Raw genomic sequence first — 25,936 nt, forward strand, 5'->3', positions numbered from 1 at the left:
CAGGAGCATCTGGGTACTCTGTCCACTTCCCAAAGCACGTGGAGAAAGCAGAGGCCTTTGCAGGTGGACAGGGAACAGCCTTGAATGAATGCTGCAAGACGAATGGTTGGAAAAGCAGGGATGCTGAGCAGAAGTGACTGTTCAACTGGGTGGGTGGGGGCAGGACACGATATTTGTTTATTTATTTATTTAGACTAGGTAGATGTTCAAAATTCAAGAGGCATAGAAGGATTTACAGCATTGCCAGTTTCTGGTATAGTTTTCTGGATATAATCTGTGCATACCCAAGCAGATACCTAGATATAATTTTTTTTAACACAAACAGTAGCACATTATACCCACTGTTCTGCCTCTTGAGCTTTCCATTCAACAGGGCATCTTGGAGATTGTTCCATATCAGGACACAAAGAGCATCCGCATTCTTTTCTTTTTTTTGGTGAGGAAGATTAGCCCTGAGCTAACATCCGTTGCCAATCCTCCTCTTTTTCCTGAGGAAGACTGGCCCTGGGCTAACATCTGTGCCCATCTTCCTCTACTTTATATGGGACACCCCACAGCATGGCTTGACAGCAGTGCATATGTCCACGCCCGGGATCCAAACCTGCGAACCCTGGGCCACTGAAGCACAGAATGCAAACTTAACCTCTACACCACCTGGCTGGCCCCATCTGCATTCTTTTTGATGTCTGCATAGTATTCCCTCATAAATATCCACCCTAATTCATTCACCTGTTCCCTATTGCTGCACGCTCAGCTTGTTTCCATTCTTTTGCTGAAACACCACTTGCTGCTGGGAATATCCTTCTAGAGAGGTCATTTTGTGTGAGTGAGTATATCCCTAAGATAAATCCCTAGAAATGGAGTGCCTGAGTCAAAGGGTACGTGCATTTGCAATTTCGATAGACATTGCTAAATTACCCTCTCACCAGCAATGTGAAAGAGTGTTTGTTTCCCCACATGCCCCAACATAGTGTGTCATGCACTATTGTTATCTTTGTCAATCCGATAGGTAAAAATTGTATCTCAGTGCTGTTGTAGCTGTGTTTATCTTATTGTGAGTGAATCTGAATGTTTTTTCATTCAGAGCTGCTTGTATTTCCTTTGCTGGGCAGTCACCAGACCTATCTGTTGGCCAGATTACTATTGGGTCATTAGTGTTTTTCTTACTGATTTGTAATCACTCTTTATATATTGGAGAAATGAGCCCTTTGTGTCAAGTTTATATTTTCCCCCAGTTTGTTCACTTCCTGGGACATTAAATTGATCTTTGAAATAATAATAGCATTGGGAGGAATTGAGGATTCCCCCCCCCCAACTTCCCAGAAGGAAAACTATTGTAACTGTAAGTAACATAACTTTCAACTCTACATAAAAGTTGCTAAGTAAATTATGAAGCATCACTCTTGATTCATTCAACAAATATGTGTGGAGCACTTACTGGGTTCAGATGCTCTTCCAGGTGCTGAGATTACAGTGATGACCAAAATTGCCAAAATCATGCTCTCGTGGAGCTGATGCACCATGAAAGAGTAAACAGAGAGATACCTTGAGATAGTGATAAGTCTTATGAAGAAGGTGAAATGAAGGTGACAAAGGGAGGTGTGGCAGTGGGCTGGTTTAGATTAGATGGTCAAGGAGGGCATCTCTGAAGAGGTGACTTTGTGTTAGGACCTGAGTGACAAGAAGGATGTAGGCTGGAGTGTAAGAACTAGAGCAGCCTGGCAGAGGTAACAGCACGTGTAAAGGCCCTGAGGTAGGAGTTGAGATCAGGAAGACTAGCACAGGCCTCAGTATAAAGGGCCTTAGAGGCCAGGTGAAGAGTTCTGATTGTATTGCTTTGGGCTACAAGAAGCCATTGGAGTGTTTGTGTGTGTGTGTGTAAGGGGGTTTTGCTTTTTCTTTTGGAGATGTTCAAACCTAAAAATAGAGAGATGATATAAGGAACTGCTTGTACCTTCACCCAGCTCAACACATACCAGCATTTTGCCAATCCTGTTTCATCTCTACTCCTCACTTTTTTTGGTGGAGGGGCTTGATTTTTTTTTTCTCCTTCTTTTCCTGCCTTATTCCCTTAAAAAAAGAAAAATCTCTTTGTTGAAGTATAACAAATACTGAAAAGTGCCCAAATCATAAGTATACAGCTCAGTGATACTCACAAACTGAGCACACCCATGCAACTGGCATCCAGATCAAGAAACTCAATATGGCCAGCTCCCCAGAATCCCCCTAGATCCCTTCCAGTCTCCACCTCCCAAACTTCTAACGTGCAATTGAACATAAAAGGAATCATACAGGACATCTCTGTCGTGACCAGCTTCTCTCACTTGTCGTGACGTTGGGAAGTCTATATTGTTGTGTGTCGTTGTAGACTGTAGAGTGCTCATTCTCATTGCTGTAGCATTCCGTTGAATCACAGTTTATTTACCACAGTTTATTCAATTGTGGATGGGTACTTGGGCTATCTTCAGGTTTTGGCTATTACCAATGGTTCTGCCGTGGACACTCTGGTACACGTCTTTTGGTTAACAGACATAGGCACTTATGGTGGCTTATACCCACCATATACATATTCCACCATGTGGAATCGCTGGTCATAAGGCAGGTGTATGCTCAGCTTTAGTAAATAGTGCCTGTATTCATTTGCTAGAGCTGCCATAACAAAGAACCATAAACTGGGTGTCTTAAACAACAGAAATTTATTATCTCACAGTTCTGGAGGCTACAAGTCAGAAATCAAGGTGTTGGCAGGGTTGGTTCTTTCTGAGGGCTGGGAGGGAAGGAGCCTCTCTCCTTGGCTTGTGGATGGCCCTCTTCTCTCTGTGTCTCTTCACACCGTCTTCCCTATGTGCGCGTTTGTCTCTGTCTGAATTTCCCCTTATTATACAGACACCAGTCATACTGGATTAGGGCCCACCCTAATGACATCAGTTTAACTTGATCATCTGCAAAGACCCTATTTCCAAATAAGGTCCAACTCTTGGGTTCTGGGGGTTAGGATCCCAAGCTATCTTTTTAGGGGGGAACACAATTCAACCCATAACTGTGCCAAAGAGTTTTCCAATGTGGTTGTACCAATTTACTCACCCACTATGTGCTAGAGTAGTTTAAAGCTAATTCCAGACATGATATCATTTGCCTTGGGAGTGTTTTAAAAGGAGGGAAGACTTGGTCTGATTTACCTTTTTAAACAATTCTATTTGTTCCGTGGGAATGTAAGACAAGGTAAACATTTCATCAAGAAAGAAAAGGTAGATAAAGAGTGAGCCCTCCAGGATGGCCCAGGGAGGACTCTCCGGTACTCCGGGGCTGGGAGAAGCCTCCTGGGACCCTTAGCACAGGGATGCTGTTCAGAGACTGTGCTCCATCCTGTACTGCCCTGTGCTGTGGAGCACCCCTTGGGGCTCAGGTGAGGCAGAGGGAGGAGCCAGGCCAGGACTCAGGCTGTCTTTCTGTCCATCTCCCTCCCTGCTAGGACATACAGCAGCTCCTCCAGCTCCAGCAGCTGGTGCTCGTGCCGGGTCACCACCTCCAGCCACCTGCTCAGTTCCTGCTGCCACAGGCCCAGCAGAGTCAGCCAGGTAAGGCCCCCACCCTAGATGGCCTCCCTGATGCCCCCACAAAACTCCCACCCCCTCACCCCATGCGTGCCGCCTTGTCTCCCTAGGCCTGCTACCGACGCCAAATCTATTCCAGCTACCTCAGCAAACCCAGGGAGCTCTTCTGACCTCCCAGCCCCGGGCCGGGCTGCCCACACAGGTGAGAGTGTCCACTGAGTGTGCCAGGCTGGGCCAGCAGCAGGGCCTGCAGAAGGCTGGGTGAATGGGGTGGGGGGTGAGAATCTCCCCTCCATTTGGCCCACCCCACAGCCACAGGGGCCAGGACAGGAGTTAGGAGACCTGAAGCCCAGCCCTGCTCTAACACTAATTTGCTGTGGGACCTTAGGCAAGTCACTCTCCCTGCCTGGGTCAGTTTCTTCCTCTGTAGAATGAGGAGAGTCAACCAGACCAGTGGCTCTTAACTCTTTCAGGCACATGGACTCCTTTGAGAATCTGACGAAAGATTTAGATCTGACCCCCACTGCCCCAAAATGCACATGTGTACAAACACACAAAAAGACTATAGGTTACATGCCTTGGGTCTTTTGCAGGGCTATGAATGGAGGGTTCTCTGGGGAAGGCCTCTATTGGGTACGAATTCACATCCCCTTCCCAGACCAGACACTAAAAACGAGGGGCCCACAGATGTGTTTTATTTGGCCCATACCATATTTTTAAAATTGAACTAGTCGTCAATAAAATTCCCAGCAAACACCAGATTCTCAGCTTCTTTTGACAAACCAGAAGCTCTGGCAAGGCTGGATCTGCGTCCACGTAGCATGGTGGCAGTGGGCAGCTGGCCACTGGCCGGAGCAGGGGCCCCTCCAGCAAGGCGTGAGCTCTCCAGGCCCCCTCTGTGTCCTCCTGCCTGGCCCCCATGGCCTTTCTTTAAATTTGCTGCCTGGGTTCTAGACTTTAATAATAATCTTCCACTATCTTTTACTGATTTCAAAGTTCCCTCCTACCCATTTTTTTAGCAGCCCTTTCAAAAAATACATGAAGTGTTAAGAAAACCCGAAAGTGTAGCCGCTTAGCCGCAATTCTGAAATCCAAAAATGCTCAGAAAATTAAGTTGTTCTTGTAATGTGGGCACCAGAAGTCATTTGGCTGCAAAACCTATCTTGAACTGATGCAAGGTGGCATGTGCCTTTTCTTTATCCCTCTTGTGTGATGATATTCGTGCTTTGCTGAGAGCTGTTAATATGTCTGATTATGGGGTAATGGCTTGATCCTGATGGGGGAGTCACATAGCTATGATATATGCCCCATGTAGGCTTTCTAAAATCTGAAAAATTTCTGAATTCCAAAACACATCTGGCCCCAGGGTTTTGGATAATGGATCAAGGACTTGTGTGACCAAGATCCCTGCACCCACCACCAGCTTCAGATCTTTTATTTTTAGGGAAATGAAGCATTCCAGAGAGAGCTATTGCTTCTTTGTAAATCCCTCAGTCGCCCTCCCATCTGGTTTTTAAAATACTTTTACTTTATTTTCAACCTACTCATTTTTAACCCAATGCTCCCAACAACCCCATGGGGTAGGCAGAGCAACCATGATTGTTCCCAACCTGCAGACGGGGAAACTGAGGCCCAGGGAGATTAAGAAACTTGCCCCAGTCACCCAGCAATTCGGTGGCAGAGCCAGTCCTTGATTCTCTGCCTGAGAGGAGGATAAAACCACCACCCCCAACTCCAGAGAGAGCCCTTGGCGAAAGGAGCTGGCTGCTCCTTCTGGGAGTTTGCAGGCTGGGAGGGAATGTGCAGCGAGTTCCAGGCAGCGACAGGACCGTTGTGGGGCAGCAGTGTCACCTTGATGGAAATTGACAGGTGGAGGGGAGTCTGCAGGAAGAGGCTGGACGGCAGGGAGGGAGGAAGGCAGGGGGAACTGCGCAGCCATTACTGAGCCCCATCCTGGTCCTCGGTCCTGCATCCTACCCACCTGCCCACTCCACCAGGCCGTGACCCGCCCCACGCTGCCCGACCCGCACCTCTCGCACCCGCAGCCCCCCAAATGCTTGGAGCCACCATCCCACCCTGAGGAGCCCAGTGACCTGGAGGAGCTGGAGCAGTTCGCCCGCACCTTCAAGCAACGCCGCATCAAGCTGGGCTTCACGCAGGTCTGGGGCCACCCGGCAGGACGGGCGGTGCGCGTGGGGCTGAGGGGGCGTGACCATTTGGTTGGCGGGGTGGGGGTGGGGTGGGTATGGCCATCTCCTGGGCGGGGCGAGGGGCGTGGTCAGATGATGGGCGGGGAGAGGGCGTGGCCAGCTGGTGCGCAGGGTGAGCCCAGTGCCCGAAGGCTGGGTCCTGACTGCCGCCCCGTCCCCGCCCACTGGCCCAGGGTGACGTGGGCCTGGCCATGGGCAAGCTCTACGGCAACGACTTCAGTCAGACGACCATCTCCCGCTTCGAGGCCCTCAACTTGAGCTTCAAGAACATGTGCAAACTCAAGCCCCTCCTGGAGAAGTGGCTCAACGACGCAGGTGGGACTGGGCTGGGGCTCCAGCTGGTGGTGGGTGGCGGGCGCCGGCCGGGGAGGCATCTTCTCATGCTCCGTCTCTTACTGGCACAGAGACTATGTCTGTGGACTCAAGCCTGCCCAGCCCCAACCAGCTGAGCAGCCCCAGCCTGGGTTTCGACGGGCTCCCGGGCCGGAGACGCAAGAAGAGGACCAGCATCGAGACAAACGTCCGCTTCGCCTTAGAGAAGAGTTTTCTAGCGGTGAGGCTCCACCTCCCGGGCGGCCAGGAGGGCGGGCAGGAGGACGGCCGGCGCTAACAAGCCCTCTGCCCGCAGAACCAGAAGCCTACCTCAGAGGAGATCCTGCTGATCGCAGAGCAGCTGCACATGGAGAAGGAAGTGATCCGCGTCTGGTTCTGCAACCGGCGCCAGAAGGAGAAACGCATCAACCCCTGCAGCGCGGCCCCCATGCTGCCCAGCCCTGGCAAGCCGGCCAGCTACAGCCCCCATCTGGTACCAAGGGCCCCTCTGGGGGGTACCAGGGCACAAAGCTCTGCACCCCGCTCGCCCCTCAGCAGGCATCTTGTACAAAGCACAACCTCCCTGGTTGACCACAGTGCCTAGAACAGAGGCAGGGAGAGTCACCCTTGGGGACAGGCTGTCACATGGGTGGAGCACAGTCACACAGGGACACACAGTTTTCAGGGAACTGTGGTCTTATGTGGGGAATACAAGCACCCACAGACATAGCTAAACATAGAGCTATCACAGGACACAGCCACATGGGGATGGATACCAGGTAGGAGATACAGGCACCCCCCCCCCCGCGCCACACACAGGTTCACAGTCACACAGACACTGGCAGGGACATCATTACATCCGTGGGTGTGCACTCAGGTCCACAGCCACACACAGACCCTCTTAGGATCAGATACCCTGGGACATCCCTTTATTCCATCTAGTGTGGAAAGGGCTGTGATGCTACAGAGAGGAGCAAGGGGCGCAGAGGAGCCCCCCACCCCCCATGATGTGGAGGAAGGGGACCATCTGAGCTGAGTCAAAAGGACAAGAGAGAGTTAGCCAGCCATGTGAAGGACAGGCAAAGGGACCAGTGTTCCCAAAGGCCTAGAAGCCAGTGTGCCGAGCCCATTTTAAGGAACTGGAGCTAGAATGTATGTGAATGAGTGTGGGGGTGGAGTGGGGGATGGGCAGGGGCCAGACACCCAAGTTACATGCTGAGGAGCTTGAACTTGAACCATGGGCAGTGAGGAGCTAAGGAGGAGTTTTGAGCTGGGGAGGGACAGCGTCACATTTAGGGTGAGGCTCCTGGGGCTGATGGAAGGATGAGACTAGAGCCAGGGAGACCAAGAAGGAGGCTGGTGGATGTTCCCAGAAAATGAAGCAATATGACACCTCAACACTCTGATGCAGAGATATAGCTTATCCTCATAATGCCCCCCTCCCCACCCCTTGCTTCAGACCTGCAACTGGATAATGTCAGAGGAGAGGTGAGGGAGCACGCTTGGTTGGGAATATTCCCTCCTGCTTGTGGCTCAAGATCACCCAGGATAACTGTGAAGAAGGGTATGATGGAAAGCACCTGGCATAATACAAACATAGCATTGTACCCCAAGTCGTCCCCACAGGGAGCAGTGTGGGGGCTGCTGGGAGACAGTGGCCTAACCATGCCTTCTTTCCTCTCTCCCAGGTCACACCCCAAGGGGGCGCCGGGACCTTGCCGCTGTCCCAAGCTTCCAGCAGTCTGAGCACAACAGGTCAGGGAGGGCAGAAGATGGGGAGGGGGACCGGGAGACTCAGTGCAGGCCTGGAGCCCGGAGTTCTCCAGTGGCGCAGAGTGCAGGGTGTCTGCAGGCCTCAAGGCTGAGCCTGGGGATGAGGGGGCAGGGGTCAGAGGGGAGAGGGCAGCCTCACCCTCCCAGCCAGAGCAGCTGGCTTTCACCTGTTCCACGATTTCATATGAGAAAAGCTTGGGGTTGCTAAAAGGCAACGTACTTGGGTTCTATTCCCGGCATTTATAAACTGTGTGAACTCCAGAAGCAAGTTTACCTCCGTGAGCCCCAGTTTTTATAAAATTATTGTGAATGTATAATACATGCAGAAGCTATATACATGAATACACACACACGCACACACACACACTTTTGTACTCAATGCCCTCCTTTCCCCCTTCCTGGGACAGGGCATGTTTAACACCCTATATAAGAATAATATAAAACAAACACCATATTGCCCCTCCCCAGGTTAAGAAATAATAAGTAGAGGTTTATAAAGTGGTAAGGGTGTGCCTGGCACTGTTCTAAACTCGTTATAAAGAATATTGCCTCATTTAATCCTCACACTGATTTTGTGAGGTAGGTTCTATTATTATCCCCATTTTCCAGATGAGGGTACTGAAGGCCAGAGAGGTGAAGGCACTGGCCCAAGGGCACAGCTGGGATGTGACAGAGCCAGGAATTGCTGCCCTGGCTGGCTGGCGCAACTGGGCTCTGAGCCCTCTCAACCTCCGTGTGCACAGCTGCACCCCCCTGCCTGGCCCTTAGAGGGAGCCATAGGGCTTTGTCTTCTGGGAGCCCCCAGTTCTTGTCTCTATAGAAGGAGCTGGGTGGTGAGGTTCAGGGTGGGGTATGCGGGGTGCCAGCCCACGCCCAGGCTCAGTGGGTGACAGCTGCTCTTATTGCAATTACTGTGGTTGCTGTCACTGTGGCAGGGGCATAAAAAACTGGCTCTGGGAAGAGAGGACAAGAGGCCTAAGTCTGTTCTGATGGAGGAGATGCTGCAGGACTGGGCAGGGAAAACAAGCAGGAGGTTCCTCAGTGCAGGATGAGTGGAAGCTGAAGTCTCCATCTCTCTGTCTCTCTTTGGCAGTTACTACCTTATCCTCAGCTGTGGGGACGCTCCACCCCAGCCGGACAGCCGGAGGGGGTGGGGGCGGGGGCGGGGCTGCGCCCCCCCTCAATTCCATACCCTCTGTCACACCCCCACCCCCGGCCACCACCAACAGCACAAATCCCAGCCCTCAAGGCAGCCACTCGGCTATTGGCTTGTCGGGCCTGAACCCCAGCACGGGGTAAGTGAGCAGCTACAGGTGGGAAGGCTGTGGGGAGAAGCTGGGGGCTGCTGCTTCTGGGGTGGGAGCTGCCCCCTAGTTCTGCTGGTGGGTCCCTGCCCCTGCTAACGCCTCTGCTTTGCCTCTTGCAGAAGCACAATGGTGGGGTTGAGCTCCGGGCTGAGTCCAGCCCTCATGAGCAACAACCCTTTGGCCACTATCCAAGGTGCGTGCTGCCTCATGTCACTCTCATCGTCACCAGCCCTGCCCCCCAGGGCCTCGAGCCCCCCCATTGCTGCTCCTGCCATGCCATTCTGCCCCTGCTCACTGCATCGCTTGCCTCTTCATACCCATCTCACCTTGGGGGAAGGTGTGAGGGGTGCTGATGGGGGTCAGTGAGGCAGATGGGAAGACAGGGCGACTGTGGGCGGGATGCTGGAAGGCACCCCCAGCCCAGCCTCTCTCTCTCCCCACCAGCCCTGGCCTCTGGTGGAACCCTGCCCCTTACCAGCCTTGATGGCAGCGGGAACCTGGTGCTGGGGGCGGCCAGCGCGGCCCCGGGGAGCCCCGGCCTGGTGACCTCGCCGCTCTTCTTGAACCACGCTGGGCTGCCCCTGCTCAGTGCCCCGCCTGGCGTGGGCCTGGTCTCGGCAGCCGCTGCGGCCGTGGCGGCTTCCATCTCCAGCAAGTCTCCTGGCCTATCCTCGTCCTCCTCCTCATCTTCCTCCTCCTCCTCCACCTGCAGCGAGGGGGCAGCACAGACCCCTGGAGGCCCTGGGGGGCCCGAGGCAGGGTCCAAGCCCGAGTGAGGGCCCGCCATGCCTCCCCTCCTACTCCTCTGACCCCCACCTCGGTCCCCCGCCTGGGAAGAGGGCGCGGAGGCCAGCGGTGGGGGCGCAGAGGGTCCTTGGAGCAGGAGTGACAAGGGAGGAAAGACCAAAAAAAAACCAACCAACCAAAAAAAAAAAGAAAGAAAAGAAACCAACCAACAGAAAAGAAAACCAAAAATAATCACAACAGAAAGCAGCTGCCCCAAAGGAACCAGAGGTGAAAAACAAACAAACATAAAAAACCAAAAACAAACAAAAAATTCCCCAGAAAACCAAACAAACCCAAAACCAGTCTGGAGCCAGACCTCAGTGTGCTCACCCTCACCGCTACAACACCAAATAACCCCAGCCAGGGGTGGAGAAGCCTGGCAGGGCGGACCTCACGCCGAGCCCCTGGGTGTGGGGCCAACCCCAAGCTTTGCCTCCCCCGGCGGGGGCCAGAGAAGGAAAAAAAGAATGTGCCAGCCTCGCAGCCCCAGCCCCCAGCCCTGGGCCGGCGAGGAGAGGGCACAGCCTGGGGCAGATGGAGTGGGCTCAGAACCACCCTCCAAATGTTCTTTTCCAGAAGGTGAAAGAGAAAGGGCCTGAACAACCTTACACCAAATATTCAGTAGCTTCATCCAAAGGATGTACAGAATTTTTAGCGTTGCGCTCAACAGAATGTGTCCCTACCATGTGTCTCCCTCTACCCTGGCCCCCAGCTCTCCCCACCTGGGCGGGGGTCTTGCTGTAACCTCCTCCCTCCCCCAGCCAGGGGAGAGTTCAGGGGAAGGCCTGGGATGACTTCACCCCTTGTACCTCCTCCTTTTCCCTTTGAAGGGTGGGCTAGGCCATTTTGCCAAGTTCTAGCTCTCACACGTCCCCCCTCAACCCTGTCACCCTTTTCTGCTCTGGAATCTGCCCCCTCCCCAGCCCATGGGAAGGTGGAAGTTTCAGGCAAGAGGGAATGAGGTGAGGGCATTCAAGTTGTCTTTTTTTCCATCCTCCTCTGTTAGTTTCCCTGAAAAAAAAATTCATATTCCAGTGCCTATCCGTGGGATCCTTCACGTTCTTTGACATTGACCAAAAACCAAAAAGAGAACTCACCTCGCTCTTCCCACCCTGTGCCCCTCTGATACTGGCAGATGCCTCTTCCTCTCCCCCCACACACATGCACACACGCACGCACCCCAGTGGTGGGTTCCTCGAGATGGCATCCCCATCAGGGTCCAGGTGGCGGGGACAGTGCCATGACCTGTGGTCCCCATCCGAGAGGGCGCTGTGGTGGCCACCACTCCCATGAGACCTCCCTCGAGTCTTGGCTGGACCCTGTGTTTGCCCAGCCCTGGACACCTCTCAACGGACAGAGGAGAGACGCCGCTGGGAGCCACTTTGCCCTCCTGCTATTGTGGAGGCCAACAAAGTTTTGAACCAAAAAAAACAAAAACAAAAAACCAAACAAACAATAAATTAAAACTAGAAAAATAAAAGAATTTATAGATATATATATATTTAAGGGAAAGAAGACGAGGACTCTTCAAGAATAAGAAGGAGCCGCGAGGTGGAGCCAAGCCCCTGCACCAGTGGTCCAGGCCCTTGGTCCCCGAGGCGGATGGAAGGACGGATGCTTCTTTCTCTTCACAAATACCTCATGGACGTCGTCTTCGGGAAAGCCGGAGGGGGGCGGCTGGGGCAGGGCCTGTCCCTCAGCCAGGGCAGATGGAAGCGGGTGGGCAGGGCTGAGAGAGGGTGTCAGGGACAGGGGTAAAGAGCCCCAAGCTCCCCGCCCCCCAATCAATTGAAAAAGCTTTAAAAAAAAAACAGGAAAAAGGAATAAGACAGCAAAAAGAATGGACGAAGGAAAACTAACAAACTTTCGGGTGGTTTGATTCCTCCTTTGATCTCTTTTTCTGTTCTCTTCCGTCTGTCCCCTCCTCTCTGTCTCCTCCTTTCTCTCTGCTCACCTCTCTCTGCCTCTCTCTCCCTCTTCCTTCGCTCTTCTCTCACCTCTCTCAATCTCGTTCTTTCTGTGTCTCTCCTCGAACCAAAGTGTTGCTGTGAAGGACGCGAGCCATTGAAATCAGAGCGGAGCCCGGCGGCGGCCGCAGAGTGGCCCCTGTCCCTTGCTGGGCAGAGCAGAGGGAGGGGAGAACCCCGGGAGACGGGCAGTGCTGCTGGACACTCCGAGGAGAGGCAAACAAAGCCTCGGATGCCATCCTGGGCCCTGAGGCTTCAGCGTTCTCTCTTTCTTTCTTGTCTCCCTTCTCCCACCCGGGAAATGCAACTGTTGGGCTGGGCCATGGCGGCAGCAGAGACTCAGCTGTTGCAGGGGTTTCGGGGTGCCTTGTCGGGCAGCGGTGGAGTGGCCGACCCTCCCACCCTGGCAGCGATGGGGCCTGGCATGCCGTCGACCCGTCCTCGCCGGAATGTAAGCATCTCTGCTGAACCAACTCCCTGCCCTGACCCTACCTCTGAATTTGTCCATTTTTATTTCCTGAAGAGAAGGGACTGGCAAGAGGGCCTGGGCCCCAGTGCAGGGGTGGAGAGGGGGCCAACGGCTCCTGACCAGATAGGAAGGACATTTGAGCAGAGCAAAGTGAAAGGAATTACAACCAAAAACCCCTCCGAGAAGACAGGCAGCATGGAAGGCATGGTGGAGATGACTCAAACAAAAACTGATTCTAGACCAAAAGAAAAAAAAGAAAAAAAAAAAAGGAAAGAAAATCCAGGACTCACCACCACCCACTTCATCCTGCTTCCTCCCCATCAAGTCCTGCCACCTGGGACCTCTCCCCAACCCCAGTGTGGGGGGAGTGGGGCAGAGAGGAGGAGAGGAAGCAGGGGGCAGGGATGGGGCTGATGCCCTGACATTGGTGGAGGGACCCCCGTGCAGCCGGGGTGGTGGGGACCCTCCCCATCCAACCCCCATAACTGGGAAAAGAAAAACAAGAAAAAATGAAAATTCCTGGGAGGGGGAAAAATAACCAAATCCCAAGCTTTAACTACAGCTGTGAAACCAAATATTGGGAAGGGGGTGGGAGGGAGGGAGGGGCAAGTGTGCCCCAGGTCTCCCCCCTGGGCCCCCCTCCCCTGAGGACTCGAGATAAGGCACCAAATACCTCATAGAACTTTAATGTTAAAAAAAGGAAACCAAATATCGTTGGCTGGGGGCCAGCCAGGGCAAGGGGCTGGGGGGCTGGATGGAGCCAGGGTTGGGAAGGTGATGGGGGAATTCACGCCCCCCACCCCCCTCTGCCCCTTCCACTCCGGTCCCCCGTCTCGACTCCGGGAAACAAAACTATCTCATCGTTTTTATTTTGTGGTCTGTACAGAGCCTGTGTCCGTGTGTCTGTGTGTGAGCGAGAGAGTTGGGGGCTGGGGAACTTTATGTGGGGGATGGGGAGGGAGACCCCGGGCCAGGCTCTGGGCTAGGTGAGATGTCTGAGGTGGGTGGCCAGGGGCCTGGGCTAGAAAGAGAGGAAGATGAGTGAATTGGAGAAAAGGGGAGCCCTCTGAATTTCTCTTCTCCCCAACCTTGACTTGAGGGAGAGACAGAGACTGGGTCTACCCTAATGGTGGGCCTTTTAATTGTGCCAAAAAAACCAAAATGCCAGTAACGAAAACACCTCTCTCTGTTCTCTTCTGGGAGGGTGGGGGCTGGAAGTGGGAGGGAGGGGCTGGGGGTATAAGTAGGGGTGAGTAGAGATGGGGAATCCAAGCCCCTGTATGAGTTGGGGCTAAGATCAGGAGGAGGGGCAAGGATATGAGTTTCCCACACTTCTCCCTGGGGAAGGCCAAGAGAGGGTCTCCAAGCCCTGCACCTTGGGAAGATGGGGTAAGGGACTAGCACATAGGGGGTGACCTCTTGACCCGACTAGATTTCCTCACCCACCCAAATCCCAGGGTGCCTCTCTCTCCCTTGAGTCCAGGGTAGGGGGAACTGAGTGAGAGAGAGAGTGAGACAGACTGAGCAAGACTGAGACACGCGGGCCCCCACCAGCCTCTGAGTGGGAAAGGCAAGTGCGAGAGATAAAGGCCTCCAAGAGAAAAAAGAAACAAACCAAAGATTTAACCATTAAAAAAAAAACCCACAGACAACTCCGCTACCTTTTTATACGTTGGAAAAAAAAGTGAAAAAAATTAAAAAATAAAAATTAAAAAAAAATACACAAAAACTCCAAGCCGCAGTTCCTTCGCGCGGTTTGAACTTTGACCTCAGCAGTCTCCAAAGCAAGATGACGATGACAAAGGCGAAAAAAAAAAAAAGAAAAAATAATGTATATTTTTAAGTATTTGTCCTTGAGATGTTAGCTCCTTGTTAAACAAACACAAAAAGGAGAGAAAAATCCAGAGAGAAGTGTTGCTGGGACGGAGACAACTATTTACTATGTCTGTGACCCCTCCCCCCTGCCTCCCCTTCCTCTCCTTTCCTTTCCTTTGTCCCTCCTGCCCCTTCCCCAGCCTGTCCTCTAAGCCCAGGGGCTCAGTATTTATTTATTTATATAATTGCAGGGTGACTGGGGGCCTCTCTCGACAACTTGTAGAGAGGGCCTTTAGATCATGGTGGGGTGGGGAAGGGGGGAAGTGCAGGAGTCTGATCTTTGATCAACTCTCCGCTAGCTCCTTTCTGGCTCTTATCCTGCTGCTGCCACCATCACCTCCCAAATCCAAGGCTGCACTAGGGCAAGGTGACCACCCCACCTTGTAAAGATCTGACTGGCTTGGCCTTTTCTGTGGTGGGTGTCTCTCACCTACTCATTTGAATGACCGTGTTGGAATGGGGATAGGAGGAGGTGGCAAGTAGTGGGCAAGGGAGACCAAGAAGTGGCATCCAGAAATTGAATAGGCCCTGGAGGAGACCTGCCTTTCCTCCATTCTCACCAAGTTAGCCCCCCTTTCAGTTCTGTCTGACCCCTGTGTTGGTAGCCCCCTCCCTTCCCATCCTGTACCCTCTCCCTGTCTCTTCTCGTGGTAGCGGGTTAGCGTTTCAGTGTTCTTAACTCCAATCTGCTTGTTCATTGTACAATGTGCTTCTTTTAAGGCCCCATTTTTGTAACTTGAGTGTGTCATTCATCTGAACAACATCAAAAAATAAAAAATTAAAAACTGTACAGAGAGAAATGCTGCCTGCTCTCCCTCGTCTCCTGTCTTGGGAAGGGTGCTGGGAAAATCAGGGTATTGGATGGGTGTGTGCTCGGGAGGGGAGAGCTTTACTTCTGTTCAAACAGTAAATATTCACAAGTAAGGCCTGAGCAATTGTTTTTTTTGCCCATCAGAAAACCAAGTCTTGGAACTTAGGATGAATTCAAATCTCAGTTCTGCCATTTTATAGATATGTGGCCCTTGATCTGTGAGCTTCAGTGTCCTCATCTGTAACAGAGACAATATCTACCCTGTGGGCTTCTAAGAATTAAACGAGATGATGATATCCATGCTTAGGACAGATCTCCAGCACAGTCTTCAATGAGAACTATGAGAAAGCCAGGAAAGCAGTGAGTACTTCCCCACCCTCATCCCCAGAGGACTAACAAGACCTGTTAAAAACAAGGTACGCACCCCCCTTCTTTTTCAGAGTGTCATTAACTCTCTTTCACTCAAATTTCTGTGCCCATCTTGACTAAGTCATTTGGCAGAATAGCAGCTTCACAGGTCAGGCCATGGGCTGATCCCCAAGACCTCACCACTGAAAATCAGAAACGGTGTCAACAACTGGATTTTCTCATTGCCATCAGGTCTCCTTGTCATTGTTCCATCCTCTGATGTATGCCTAGCACACAGGTGCTGGGATTCTGCAAATTCATAGTGAGGGATGGGAGAACAGGAGAAAGGAAGAGTGAAGAGGGGTTTGATCATTTAGAAAGATAAAAAGTATTAGCACTGCATCCCCTTGGCAAGATTGAAAGAAAAGAAAGCACCTCTCCAACTCTCAAGACAAGTCAGTGGGGATGGGGGAGTGGGATGCTGAGATGAAGAAACAGAATAGTACCCCGAGGAAGGTCATTTGGTCCAGCCTCCTGCCTGCAGGGTGGTACAGTCAGACCCATACAGACCCAAAAGTTCCTTGTCACTCAGGCCATCCTGTGACAAGCACGGATGGCACAGAGAGCACTATGGAGCTTAACTAGGCATCCACCTGTAGCCCCGTGAGTGTGCCCAACTGCTCCACATGCCCTCCCCTGTACAAACTTAAGCCTCCTCTTGTCTGGGGGCCCGGTAGCACAGTGGTTACGTTCGCATGCTCCACTTTGGTGGCCCAGGATCCTTGGGCTTGGTTGGATCCCGGGTGTGGACCTACACACGGCTCATCAAGCCATGCTGTGTTGGCGTCCCACATACAAAATAGAGGAAGATCAGCATGCATGTTAGCTCAGGGACAATCTTCCTCAAGCACAAAGAGGAAGATTGGCAACAGATGTTAGCTCAGGGCCAATTTTCCTCACCAAAAAAAAAAAAAAAAAAGAAAGAAAACAGGGCCGGCCCCGTGGCTTAGCGGTTAAGTGCGCGCGCTCCGCTGCTGGTGGCCCAGGTTCAGATCCCAGGCGCCCACCGACGCACCACTTCTCTGGCCAGGCTGAGGCCGTGTCCCACATACAGCAACTAGGATGTGCAACTATGACATACAACTACCTACTGGGGCTTTGGGGGAAAATAAATACATAAAATTATAAAAAAACAAACAAAAAAAACAAAACCATATCGGGCACTAGAGGACTACCATTCTGTCCCCTTGACAGTTCTGCTTATACAGCTTCCATATCCAACTAAAAACAGGCAGTGCAAGGATCTCCTTAGAGAGGTCTGCAAGTCACCTGCTAAAAATTGGTGTGTTCAAATCGCAGATTCCTGGGTCTCACCCAGACTTGCTTGCTGGATCCAAATCTCTGGGGGAATTGCCTAACACACATTCAAGTTTTGAGAACCTTTGCCTGTCCAACTCAAACCCCGGCATCCAACAAGGGTTTGATCAGTGCCATCTTTTTTAGCACAGTGGTTCAACTGAGGACCATGGAAGTTTTAGGGGGTGATGGTGAACAGTGAGTTTTGCTCATAAACGTTTTTGCACACACAAACTTTTCTCAAGGTGGGAGTCTAAAGTTTTCACTAGGGACGTTAAAAAGGAACCACAATAGAGAAAGGGTGATAACCCCTGTCACAGAGCCACCCCTCTGCTGAAAGCATCTTTATCATGCAGTCAACCAGCAACTTCGTTTTTTTCCTCCATTCTCATTCCTTGATTCAGTCTGATTTTTATCTGGTTTTTGCAAGGATAAATCTTCCAATTGTTCTAAGCACTTACTTGATGTGACTTTTAGGATGTTATAGCTCTTCTTGAGAGGAGGCAGTTTGAGAATGAATCTTTACCTGTGGATTAAAGGGGTCTGGCATGCTGGGCTAAGATGGCTCGAGTCCTTTCTGTAGGGTGTGAGGTTACTGAAAGATGGTGCCCATGATCAACACACTCTGGAAACTGCTTAACAGATAACCGCTCTTCATTAGGAGCTGAGGGGATATCAAGTGGATGAGTGCTTTTTCTTTTTAAAAATGACTAAAATAAGTATAATGTAGTAAAATCTCTATTAACGGAGTTAGAAGACCTGGTTTCTAGCCCTGGCTCTACCACCTGTGTGGCCTTGATAAGTCTCTTCTCTCTTTGAGCCCTCATTTTCTCACCTGAGCAACAGGCTAAACCTTCTAAGACACAGACAACAGTCTATGTCTTCAGGGCCCCAATGCCCACCGAGGGCTGCAGGACTGCTGAAGGGAGTGGAGTAATGGAGAGGCTGAGTGGGCTGATCTCAGGCCTCCCTTTTGTCTGGTTTCAATACAGACAGCTTTCCTTCTACCTTTCCTTTATTAGGGCTTCCAAATAAGAACTCTCTCCAACAAAAAGACTGGAGTAAGCTTGGGGAGGGGGCTTATTTTTCTTGGGGTGTGGCTCTTAGAGACAAGACTAACAGAGCAATTGAACATTCCCACCAGTCACACACTCACCATCTCCTTTCTCCACTGCCCTCCCCCAAGTATGCAGAAGGCAGCAGAATGTCGAAGAAAGCACATGGGCGATTAAACCAAATGAAATTAGACTTAAATTGAAGCTCTGCCCTATCTGGGTTGAATGATCTTGAGCAAATCACCCCATCGTTTTTACTTCAGATTCCTTCCCTGTGTTCTCCTCACAGGAGCAGTGTGAAGATTATTCCAAAAAATTTAGCAAAGTACTTGAGACAAACTAGACATTCAAACATCAAGTCAGCCACCCCCACCACCCCACCCCACCACAAACATCTGTTGGCTGAGCCAGAGTCCAAATCCAGGTGAGCATTAAGGAAACTCCCCTTATAAGGCTTCCTACTCCCAGCCAACCATTACTCAGAATCTTCTCCAACTCCAGAGCTGGGTCTGGTACCAGGGACCACTCTCCTCCACTGCCTCGGAGATCATGCCTTCCCCAGACCTGCATTTGCCCTCAGGGGTCCAAAGTGAGAAAACCAGATGGCCCTGGGGGAGACGGCTCACATTAGGTCAGGAACTGGGGGGACAGGGATGGTGAGAAGAATCTGAAGATTTTCCCAAATGTTCCTGCCACCAGTAGAAACAGCTTCAGGCTCTTCTATGGGGCTGTGGGGACCTCTAGTGGCAAAAGAGCCATGCACCCTCCACCTAACACCAGAGTGAAAACCCCACTCCCTGAGAACCATGGTCATGGACTCCATGTCCTCCTCTTCAATTCAGCAAGTGTTTACTGAGCCCCTACTAGTTGCCAGGCCCTGTTCTAGACATTGGGAATGCAGCCATGAAAAGTCAGACCTAAGTACCTGGGCTCATGGCTCCCAAATTCCACCCCACATAGCTGGACCACACAAAAGCACATAAATGTCCAACTCAGTCTTTATTGACTCTTTCACCTTGGGGCCACCAATGCTAACAGGTGTGTGTGGGGGGCACCTTTTATGCATATCAAGGACCTCAGAGCACCCCTCTCAGGAGAAAGACCAAATTCAGTTATAGAACTTACATGGCGCCTGGGAAGGGTGGAAGAAGGGGACAGTATGTACATAAACTTAAGGGGATGTTGGAGGAGGTTCTTCAGCGACAGGGCATGGTGGTGCTGAAGAGGGAAATGGGGCAAGGTTAGCCACTGATCTGGACCCCCTCTGCCTCAGCCAGAGGGTAGATCTCAATGGCCTCCACCAGCGGTAGTGCCTCCACTGCAGTCTCCATCACGGCCAAGCCTACGGCGGCCTCTGCCTCTGCCAGCTGCTGTCGCACAGCTGCCTGATGCTGCTGCTGGTGGGTCTTGCGGTGCTTCCATAGGTTGGAGAAGGAGCGGTAGCTCTTGCCACAGTCGGGGCAGGAGTAGGGCCGTTCGCCTGTGTGAATGCGGCGATGTTCCGCCAGGCGCATGGAGATGGCAAAGGCCTTGCCACACACTTCACAGGCAAAGGGCCGCTCACCTGTGTGCAGGCGCCGGTGGTCCTTCAGGTGGGTACTCTGACGGAAGGCCTTGCCACAGTCTGGACATGGGTATGGCCGCTCACCTGTGTGGATGCGCCGGTGTACCTGCAGCGACGTCTCTGTGCTGAACAACTTCTTGCACTCACTGCACTCCAAGCCCCGGCGTCGGGCAGGGCCTGCAGGGGCCGCAGTGGCAGTGCCTCCAAGGGTCGCTGGGGAGACGACAGGAGTACGAGTGGCCCTTGGGGCCCTAGGGGCTGGGGGCTCCTTAGCCAGGACCTCTCCAGGCCCTGCAGCTGCATGGGCTGCCTCATGCGCTTGCAGCCGAGCGGCCGAGCCCACTTTCTTGCCACAGGTGCCACACTCAAAGCGCCGTGGGGCCTGGGCAGCAGCAGCTGCACAGCGGTGCTCACGGAGCCGCAGTGAAGAAGGGAAGGCAGCCCCACAGGATGAGCAGCGGTGGGGCTGGCGCCCAGCATGGGCCACAAGCTGGTGCACCTCCAGCAGTCGGCGCAGCAGAAAGGAGCGGGGACACTCACGACACTTGTAGGGGTACTCCCCTGTGTGGTGGTAGCGGTGCATGAGCAGGCGGTAGGGGCGGTGAAAACGCACTCCACACTCCTGGCAGCGATAGGGGAAGTGCTGGGCATGCACCAGGCGGTGCTGCCTCAGCGTGGAGCTTTGTGTAAAAGCCTTGCCGCAGTCCCCACACCGGTAGGGCCGCTCCCCTGTGTGCGTAAGCCGGTGGCGGGCCAGGTTGGCAGGTGAGTTGAAGGGCTTGGAGCAGTCCGGGCAGGGGAAGGGCCGTTCGCCTGTGTGTGTGCGCAGATGGTTACGCACATGAGACTTCTTCTTAAACATCTTGCCACAAATGCCACACTTATGGCGCCGTTCCAGCCGGTGCACAAAACGCTGGTGCCGGGTCAGCTGCAATGCCTTGCCAAATTCACGGCTGCATAGGAGGCAGCGGTAAGTGCCTGGGGCAGTGGACCCTGCTGAGCTCTCCTCAGACACGAGGGGCTGTGGGGCCTCTGGCTCTCCAGTCTCTGCTGGGGCTGGCTCCGGGAAACCAATGACAGGTTCCTCTGGTGGGACTGGTGTTGTGGGCAGAGGGACACCCCCCACCCCATGGGTACGCCGGTGATAAAGGAACTTGGTGAGGTTGACAAAGGTCTTTCCACATGGACATGAATGCAGAGGATTCGGGGTGTGGGCTCGCCGGTGGGCCAGGAGAAGTGCCTCTGTGCCAAAGGCCAGGCCACAGTCCACACACAAGAAGTGAGACTCGCTGCTGTGGTCACCAAGATGCTGGTCCAGACTGGAAGGGCTGGGGAAGACACGACTGCACAGGGGGCACTTAAAGACGCCCTCCCGGTGACTCCGCAGGTGCTGCTGTAGCTGGTGAGGCGAGAGAAAGAGCTGGTCACAGGCTGAGCAAAAGAGCTCCTGCGTGGCTGCCCCACTTGGCTCTCCACTGTTGTTCTTCCGGGCCTTGCGCCCCCGGCGGTCACGTCCAATGGCTTCACCATTGCGCAGCTCATAACTGTGATCAGAGGATGGCAGGGGTTCAGGCTGAGACACAGGCACCTCTGCAGGTGATGGGGTCAGGGTCTCCTGCTGCAAGGCAGGCTCCTCAGACTCTGGGGCAGGAGCAGGGAAGTGGGTGGCCTGATGCTCCAGGAAGTCAGCTGGCAGCTGGAAGAGCTGGGAGCACTCGGAGCACTTATAAAGGAGCAGCTCTACCTCAGTCACCACCTCAGTGGTGGTGGCAGCAGCAGAGGGAACAGCTGCCCCCTCACCACCCTCTTCTGCCTTGCGGTATGAGTGCTCCACAGCAACGCGGGCCTGGCCCACAGGGGGCCCTAGGACAACTGGGGACCCCAGGACAACTGGGGCTTGAGGCTTGGTGGGAGTGGCCCGGAGGTGTGTCTGCCGGTGGTTCAGCCAGAGCTCCTGGCTGGCGAAGAGAGCCTTGCAATCCACACACTCGTAGTGAATGGTACTGGAGCTCAGGGGGGGAGCCTTGGGTGGCGGCTCAGCTGGCACTGCCTCCTGGGGCGCCATCATCTTCAGGTGCAGCTCCTGGTGCTCCAGGAGCTGGCTGGGTGACATCAGCAGCTGCCCACACTCCAGGCACTGGTACTGGCTCTCCTGCACTAGGGTCTGATAGAGGCCCGTGCCAGAAGCTGCCTCTGTGGCCACAGTGACTCCAGGGTCGGCCACGCCCACCAGCTCAAAGTGCTGCTGGGGCACATGGGAGTTCTGGTGCATGAGCACCTCCTCCAGGGATCCATAGAGCTGGTTGCACTCAGAGCAGACATAGCGGTGCTCAATGTAAAGGACCGTCTCCTCTGACTCCTCAGTCATGGCAGCAGCAAGGCCCTGGGCTGGGAAAGGGGAGAGGTGGGGACAAACCACAGCTAAGCCACTGTTCCTCAGTCCTTCCCGTGGACAATTCTTTCCCTTTATCATCCCCCCACCAAAACCTTAGATCTATTTCCCTCTCTAAATTCTTGTTTCCATTTTTCCACTCCCCCCACCCCCCCTGAACAATTCTTCCTCTCCTGAACACACAAGAGCACCAAGCACAAAGTCTTCCCAGTAGTCCCTTCCCAAGGAATCTACCCAAGTCTCACCTCTGAATCAACTCGCATCAAACTCCACCCACCAGATCCTGAAATCTGACCAACCCCTCATCTCCCATGCCCCACAGCTGGCCCAAGGCCCCGCCCATCACACCAAAACCTGTATCCTCTCCACCTCCTTCCACTGACTCCTTTCCTTACCAACTCACTGCCCCATTTGTGCTCCCAGGTGGGTGCCCAAGCCCGGGGTGTGGGGCGGTCCTCACACAGGCCCTAACTGCCTGCTTCTCCCAGCCTTGCTCCTCTGCTCCCTCCCCCAGGTTCTCGACCTTTTTTTAAACACAGACTACTCAAACTGCCCCAATTCCTCCCACTTTCAGCACTCTCACATGGTGCAACCCCTCTCCTTTACACACAACCCCTGCTACCCACTAACTCTCTCTCTGGTGCCCAGGTTCCTCACATCAAACTATCCCGTCCCCCAAACAACTCATCTCACATTGGCCTAACCCATCTTCACATCCAGACTTTCCCCACCTTAACCACTTGCCCATGAAACCCAGATCCCCCTCTTCAAATTACTTAACCCTCTCTACAAATCAAGGCCCTCTCCCACAACCCTAACCCCCCATCCGGAATACCCAGACCCATCTTCACAAAAGCCTAACCCGTTCTTCATACCTAGACCCTTCCCACCACCCTAACTCGTGTCTCCAGGGTACCCAGACACTTCACATTAATCACCTCTTCTTTGCACTGAGACCTAACCTACAATTATAACCTCCTCTGGGATACCCTGATCCTCTCTTCACACTGCCTTAAACCCCTCTTCTTCATATTCATATACAACCACCCTAATCCATTCAGGGATTCCCAGACTCTCTCTTCACATTTACTCTTTCCTTTGCACAAAAGACCCCTACCATCCTAATCCTCTGGGGATACCCATACCCCTCTTCATATCAACCTGAGCACCTCTTCTTTACAAAAAGCCCCACCCCCTCACCCTAACCCATTGCAGGGATGCCCAGATACCTTCTTCACATCAATTTAAATCTTTCTTTACTAAGCTATTCCAGAGACACCCAGATCCCCCTTCACGTTATTAATCTAACCTTTTCTTCTTTGCAAAGACTTCCTCCCAACCTAACCCATTCTAGGGATGCCCAGACCCCCTCTTCATACCAACTTAATTCCTCTTATTTGCAAAAAGATCTTACACATACTCTAACCCAATTCAGGATGTCCAGGCTACCCTTCACAATGGCTTGAACTTCTTTCATACACACCACTTCCACCGCCCAAATCCCCTTTAGAGACACCCAGACCCTCTCTTCTTCTTATGCACAACTCCTCCCCCCACCCTAACCCAGACAGAAGATAGTCAGGTCCCTCTTCCTCGCACCCAGACCCCTCTCACCAGTCTTTTAACCTGGGGATACCCACACCCCTAACTTATCAACCTAACATCTCATTCTCATCCCGGGGATACCCAGGCCCTCCCCACCTTAGCACACAGATCTCTCTCTCACCACTCTGACCTTCTCCACGGATACCCAATTCCTCCTCTTCACCCTGACCTAATTCTCTGTACTTCTCAAAAAGACTACTTCCACCCAACCTATTCTAGACACCCTTTTCACATAACATAACCCTTCTTCCCACAGAGACCCGTCTCAGCCCATTCCAAGGGTACCCCCCTCTTCACTTTGGTTTAACTCCTCTTCACATTAACGGAACCCCATTCTTTACACCTGGACCTCTCCCTCAGCTCTAGATCTCCCCTCTAGGGATATCCATTTCCTAATATCTTTTCACACCAAGATCTCTCTCACTGGCCTAATTCTTCCCCAGAATAACTAGATTTTCTCCTTATGTTAACTTAATTATCTCTCTTCTCACGCCCTAAACCCCTCCCCGGGCACCCAAGTGTCCTCTAACCATCCACCCCACTGCGGTCCTGCACTGCCACGGCCAAGCCCTTGACCCGATACCCGCTGGAGCCTCGGAGACCCTCCCGGGGGCAACTCTAACGCCTCCTTCTCACCTAGGTCCCTTCCAGCCCCCGCACCGCCCCTCTTCACTCAGCCCTTCAACACGTCTCTAGCCCCCTTCCCCACCCGCCGCCCAGCCCGGCCGCCCGCGCGCCCCACCGGCCGTTGGTGCCGCTCCGCCCTCACCCGGCGCGCGCCCCCTCCGGTCCTCAGTGCGCAGGCGGGGTGGCGAGAGGAGGCCGCGGGGGCAGGGTGGGGAGCCGGGCCGGCCCTCCGCGCGCCAGCCCGCACTCACCCGCCTCCGCCGTCTCGCACGCCCCGGGCCCGGGCCCGGGCCGCCGTTCCCCTCCGACGGCCACCCTAGCGCTACGCCCTCTCTAGCTCGCTCCGTGGCTTCTCGCTTGCTCCGCAGCCTCGCTCTCGCCCCTAATCACCCTCAGCAACGCCCCTCCCACCTTCCTCCTCGGCCGCCGCGCGGACAGCCGAACGCGCCCAATCATCGCCCGTCTGGCCCCCGCCGTCAGGCCAATCGACGCTCACGTCGCCGATCCTTGGGCCAATAGTATGGGGCGTCGGGATCCCCCGCGGCGCCGAACCAATCCTCTAGCGACATTCCCACACCGACCGGCCCCCGGGTTGATAGTGCCCGCCCCCTTAAGCCCCGGAGGATGCTCCTCCTCCACCTCCTAGTCGACTCTTCTTGACGGCTCGAGACGACAGGCCAGCGCGATGACGTCAGGAGGCGGAGCGAGGCTGCGGGCGCCATCTTGGGGGCGACGGGTGGGAGCCGCGTGGGGGTCGAGGGGAAAGTCGGGGAAATTGAGGCACGCGACCTCCGCAGGCGAGGGCGGGGCAGTTGAGGAGCAGGACACCCTGAGGAACGAAGGGCGCGCGTGAAGCACAGTCAGCGCGAAGGGGAGAGGGGAAACTGCAGCACCAGTCACATGAAGGGGGAAATCAAGGCTCCAGACTCCGTTAGAACGAGAGGAATAAAGGCAGCAAGAAGGAAACGGAGAAAAACCGAGGGACTCGCGGGAGCGGGGAGAAGAAATGTCAGAGGAAAAGCAAGGAGAGAGGGAACTTGAGGGAACGAGGAAAACTTGAAGGATAAGGGAGGAAATGGGAAATGGTGGGAGAAAAAGGAAAAGCAGAGATAGGCAGCTTCATTTGAAGAGTGTGAGGAGTCGATGACCTGAAGGACAACCAGGGTCAGAACCTGCAGGAAGTGACCTGGTAGCAGATGGACTATCCTTCCTTCCAGGCTGAACCCCCAGAGCTCAGGGAAGGTAGAGTCCCCATGTGTCCAAGGGGCTCTCGCCATCCCTACTCACTCTCCCCTTCTGGCACTCAGGGCTTTTGAAGCGAGTTGCCCCAGCACTGTTATGTATGTTTCCAGAGCTACTCCCTGAACCCAAGGAGAGGGGAGCTGCAAGAGATTCACTTGTTCTAACTGTGTCCACCCCCCATTTTTCAGATGAGTAAATGGAGTCTTAGGGAAATTGGTCATTTACCTTTCTGAGGCCAAAAAGCTACCAGGGGGCCCTAAACAGAGTAGGATGTGGGTTTTACTCTTTAGCAAATTATGTCCTTAAATTGGTTTTTAACTGGGTGTCCTAACATTCCAGTAGATTAAAAGCCCTAACATCAGAACCATGTAATTAAACCAGGCTACCTGGATTGGAATCCTGGCCTTGCCACTTCCTAGCTGTTGTCTTGGGCAAGTCAACTCCCCTGTGCCTCAGTTTCCTCATCTGTGAAGTGGGGACAATAGCCCCTGTCTCATATGATTGTTGTGAGGCACAGAGTAAAAGCTACTTAAGAATTATTTTTATTAGACTCTCAAAGAGTCTTGTAATAATAGCTAACACTTCCTGAGGGTGTTATATGCTAAGTCTTGTGCTCAGTGCTTTCCATGCATTATTCAGTTTAATCCTCTCAACAACTAGGAGGGAGGAACTATTATTCTCAC

General features: G+C 53.2%; 2 protein-coding genes across 9 annotated transcripts in view; one reads left to right on the forward strand and one right to left on the reverse strand.

Annotated features, from left to right (window-relative positions):
* The window catches only part of POU2F2 (POU class 2 homeobox 2), a 32,646-nt gene extending 20,890 nt beyond the window's left edge, over window positions 1–11,756 (forward strand). For 2 of the 7 annotated variants that reach the window (XM_058529438.1, XM_058529439.1), the window contains 10 exons: window positions 3,473–3,578; window positions 3,665–3,756; window positions 5,552–5,713; window positions 5,938–6,079; window positions 6,169–6,317; window positions 6,393–6,569; window positions 7,765–7,831; window positions 8,943–9,144; window positions 9,276–9,349; window positions 9,601–11,756. In XM_058529438.1, coding sequence (XP_058385421.1) covers window positions 3,473–3,578; window positions 3,665–3,756; window positions 5,552–5,713; window positions 5,938–6,079; window positions 6,169–6,317; window positions 6,393–6,569; window positions 7,765–7,831; window positions 8,943–9,144; window positions 9,276–9,349; window positions 9,601–9,932 — 1,503 coding nt within the window. In that variant the 3' untranslated portion in view covers window positions 9,933–11,756. The remainder of the gene's footprint in view (window positions 1–3,472; window positions 3,579–3,664; window positions 3,757–5,551; window positions 5,714–5,937; window positions 6,080–6,168; window positions 6,318–6,392; window positions 6,570–7,764; window positions 7,832–8,942; window positions 9,145–9,275; window positions 9,350–9,600) is intronic. The other 5 variants (XM_058529441.1, XM_058529444.1, XM_058529442.1 and 2 more) reach the window with 3 other exon arrangements.
* A 6,475-nt stretch (window positions 11,757–18,231) lies between these two features.
* ZNF574 (zinc finger protein 574) lies at window positions 18,232–24,393 on the reverse strand. 2 transcript variants are annotated; one of them, XM_058529437.1, is made up of 2 exons: window positions 24,263–24,393; window positions 18,232–21,775 (listed from the first exon to the last, which is right to left on the reverse strand). In XM_058529437.1, exon 2 carries the CDS (start codon window positions 21,753–21,755, stop codon window positions 19,065–19,067), a length of 2,691 nt encoding a protein of 896 aa, XP_058385420.1. In that variant the 5' UTR covers window positions 21,756–21,775; window positions 24,263–24,393; the 3' UTR covers window positions 18,232–19,064. The 2 variants fall into 2 exon arrangements, with proteins under 2 accessions (XP_058385420.1, XP_058385419.1); XM_058529436.1 differs by having other exon boundaries at window positions 24,154–24,393.
* Between the last annotated feature and the right edge of the window lie 1,543 nt (window positions 24,394–25,936).

The sequence above is a fragment of the Diceros bicornis genome, chromosome 34 (assembly GCF_020826845.1).
Source record: "Diceros bicornis minor isolate mBicDic1 chromosome 34, mDicBic1.mat.cur, whole genome shotgun sequence".
In the NCBI taxonomy this organism is placed as follows: Eukaryota; Metazoa; Chordata; class Mammalia; order Perissodactyla; family Rhinocerotidae; genus Diceros; species Diceros bicornis.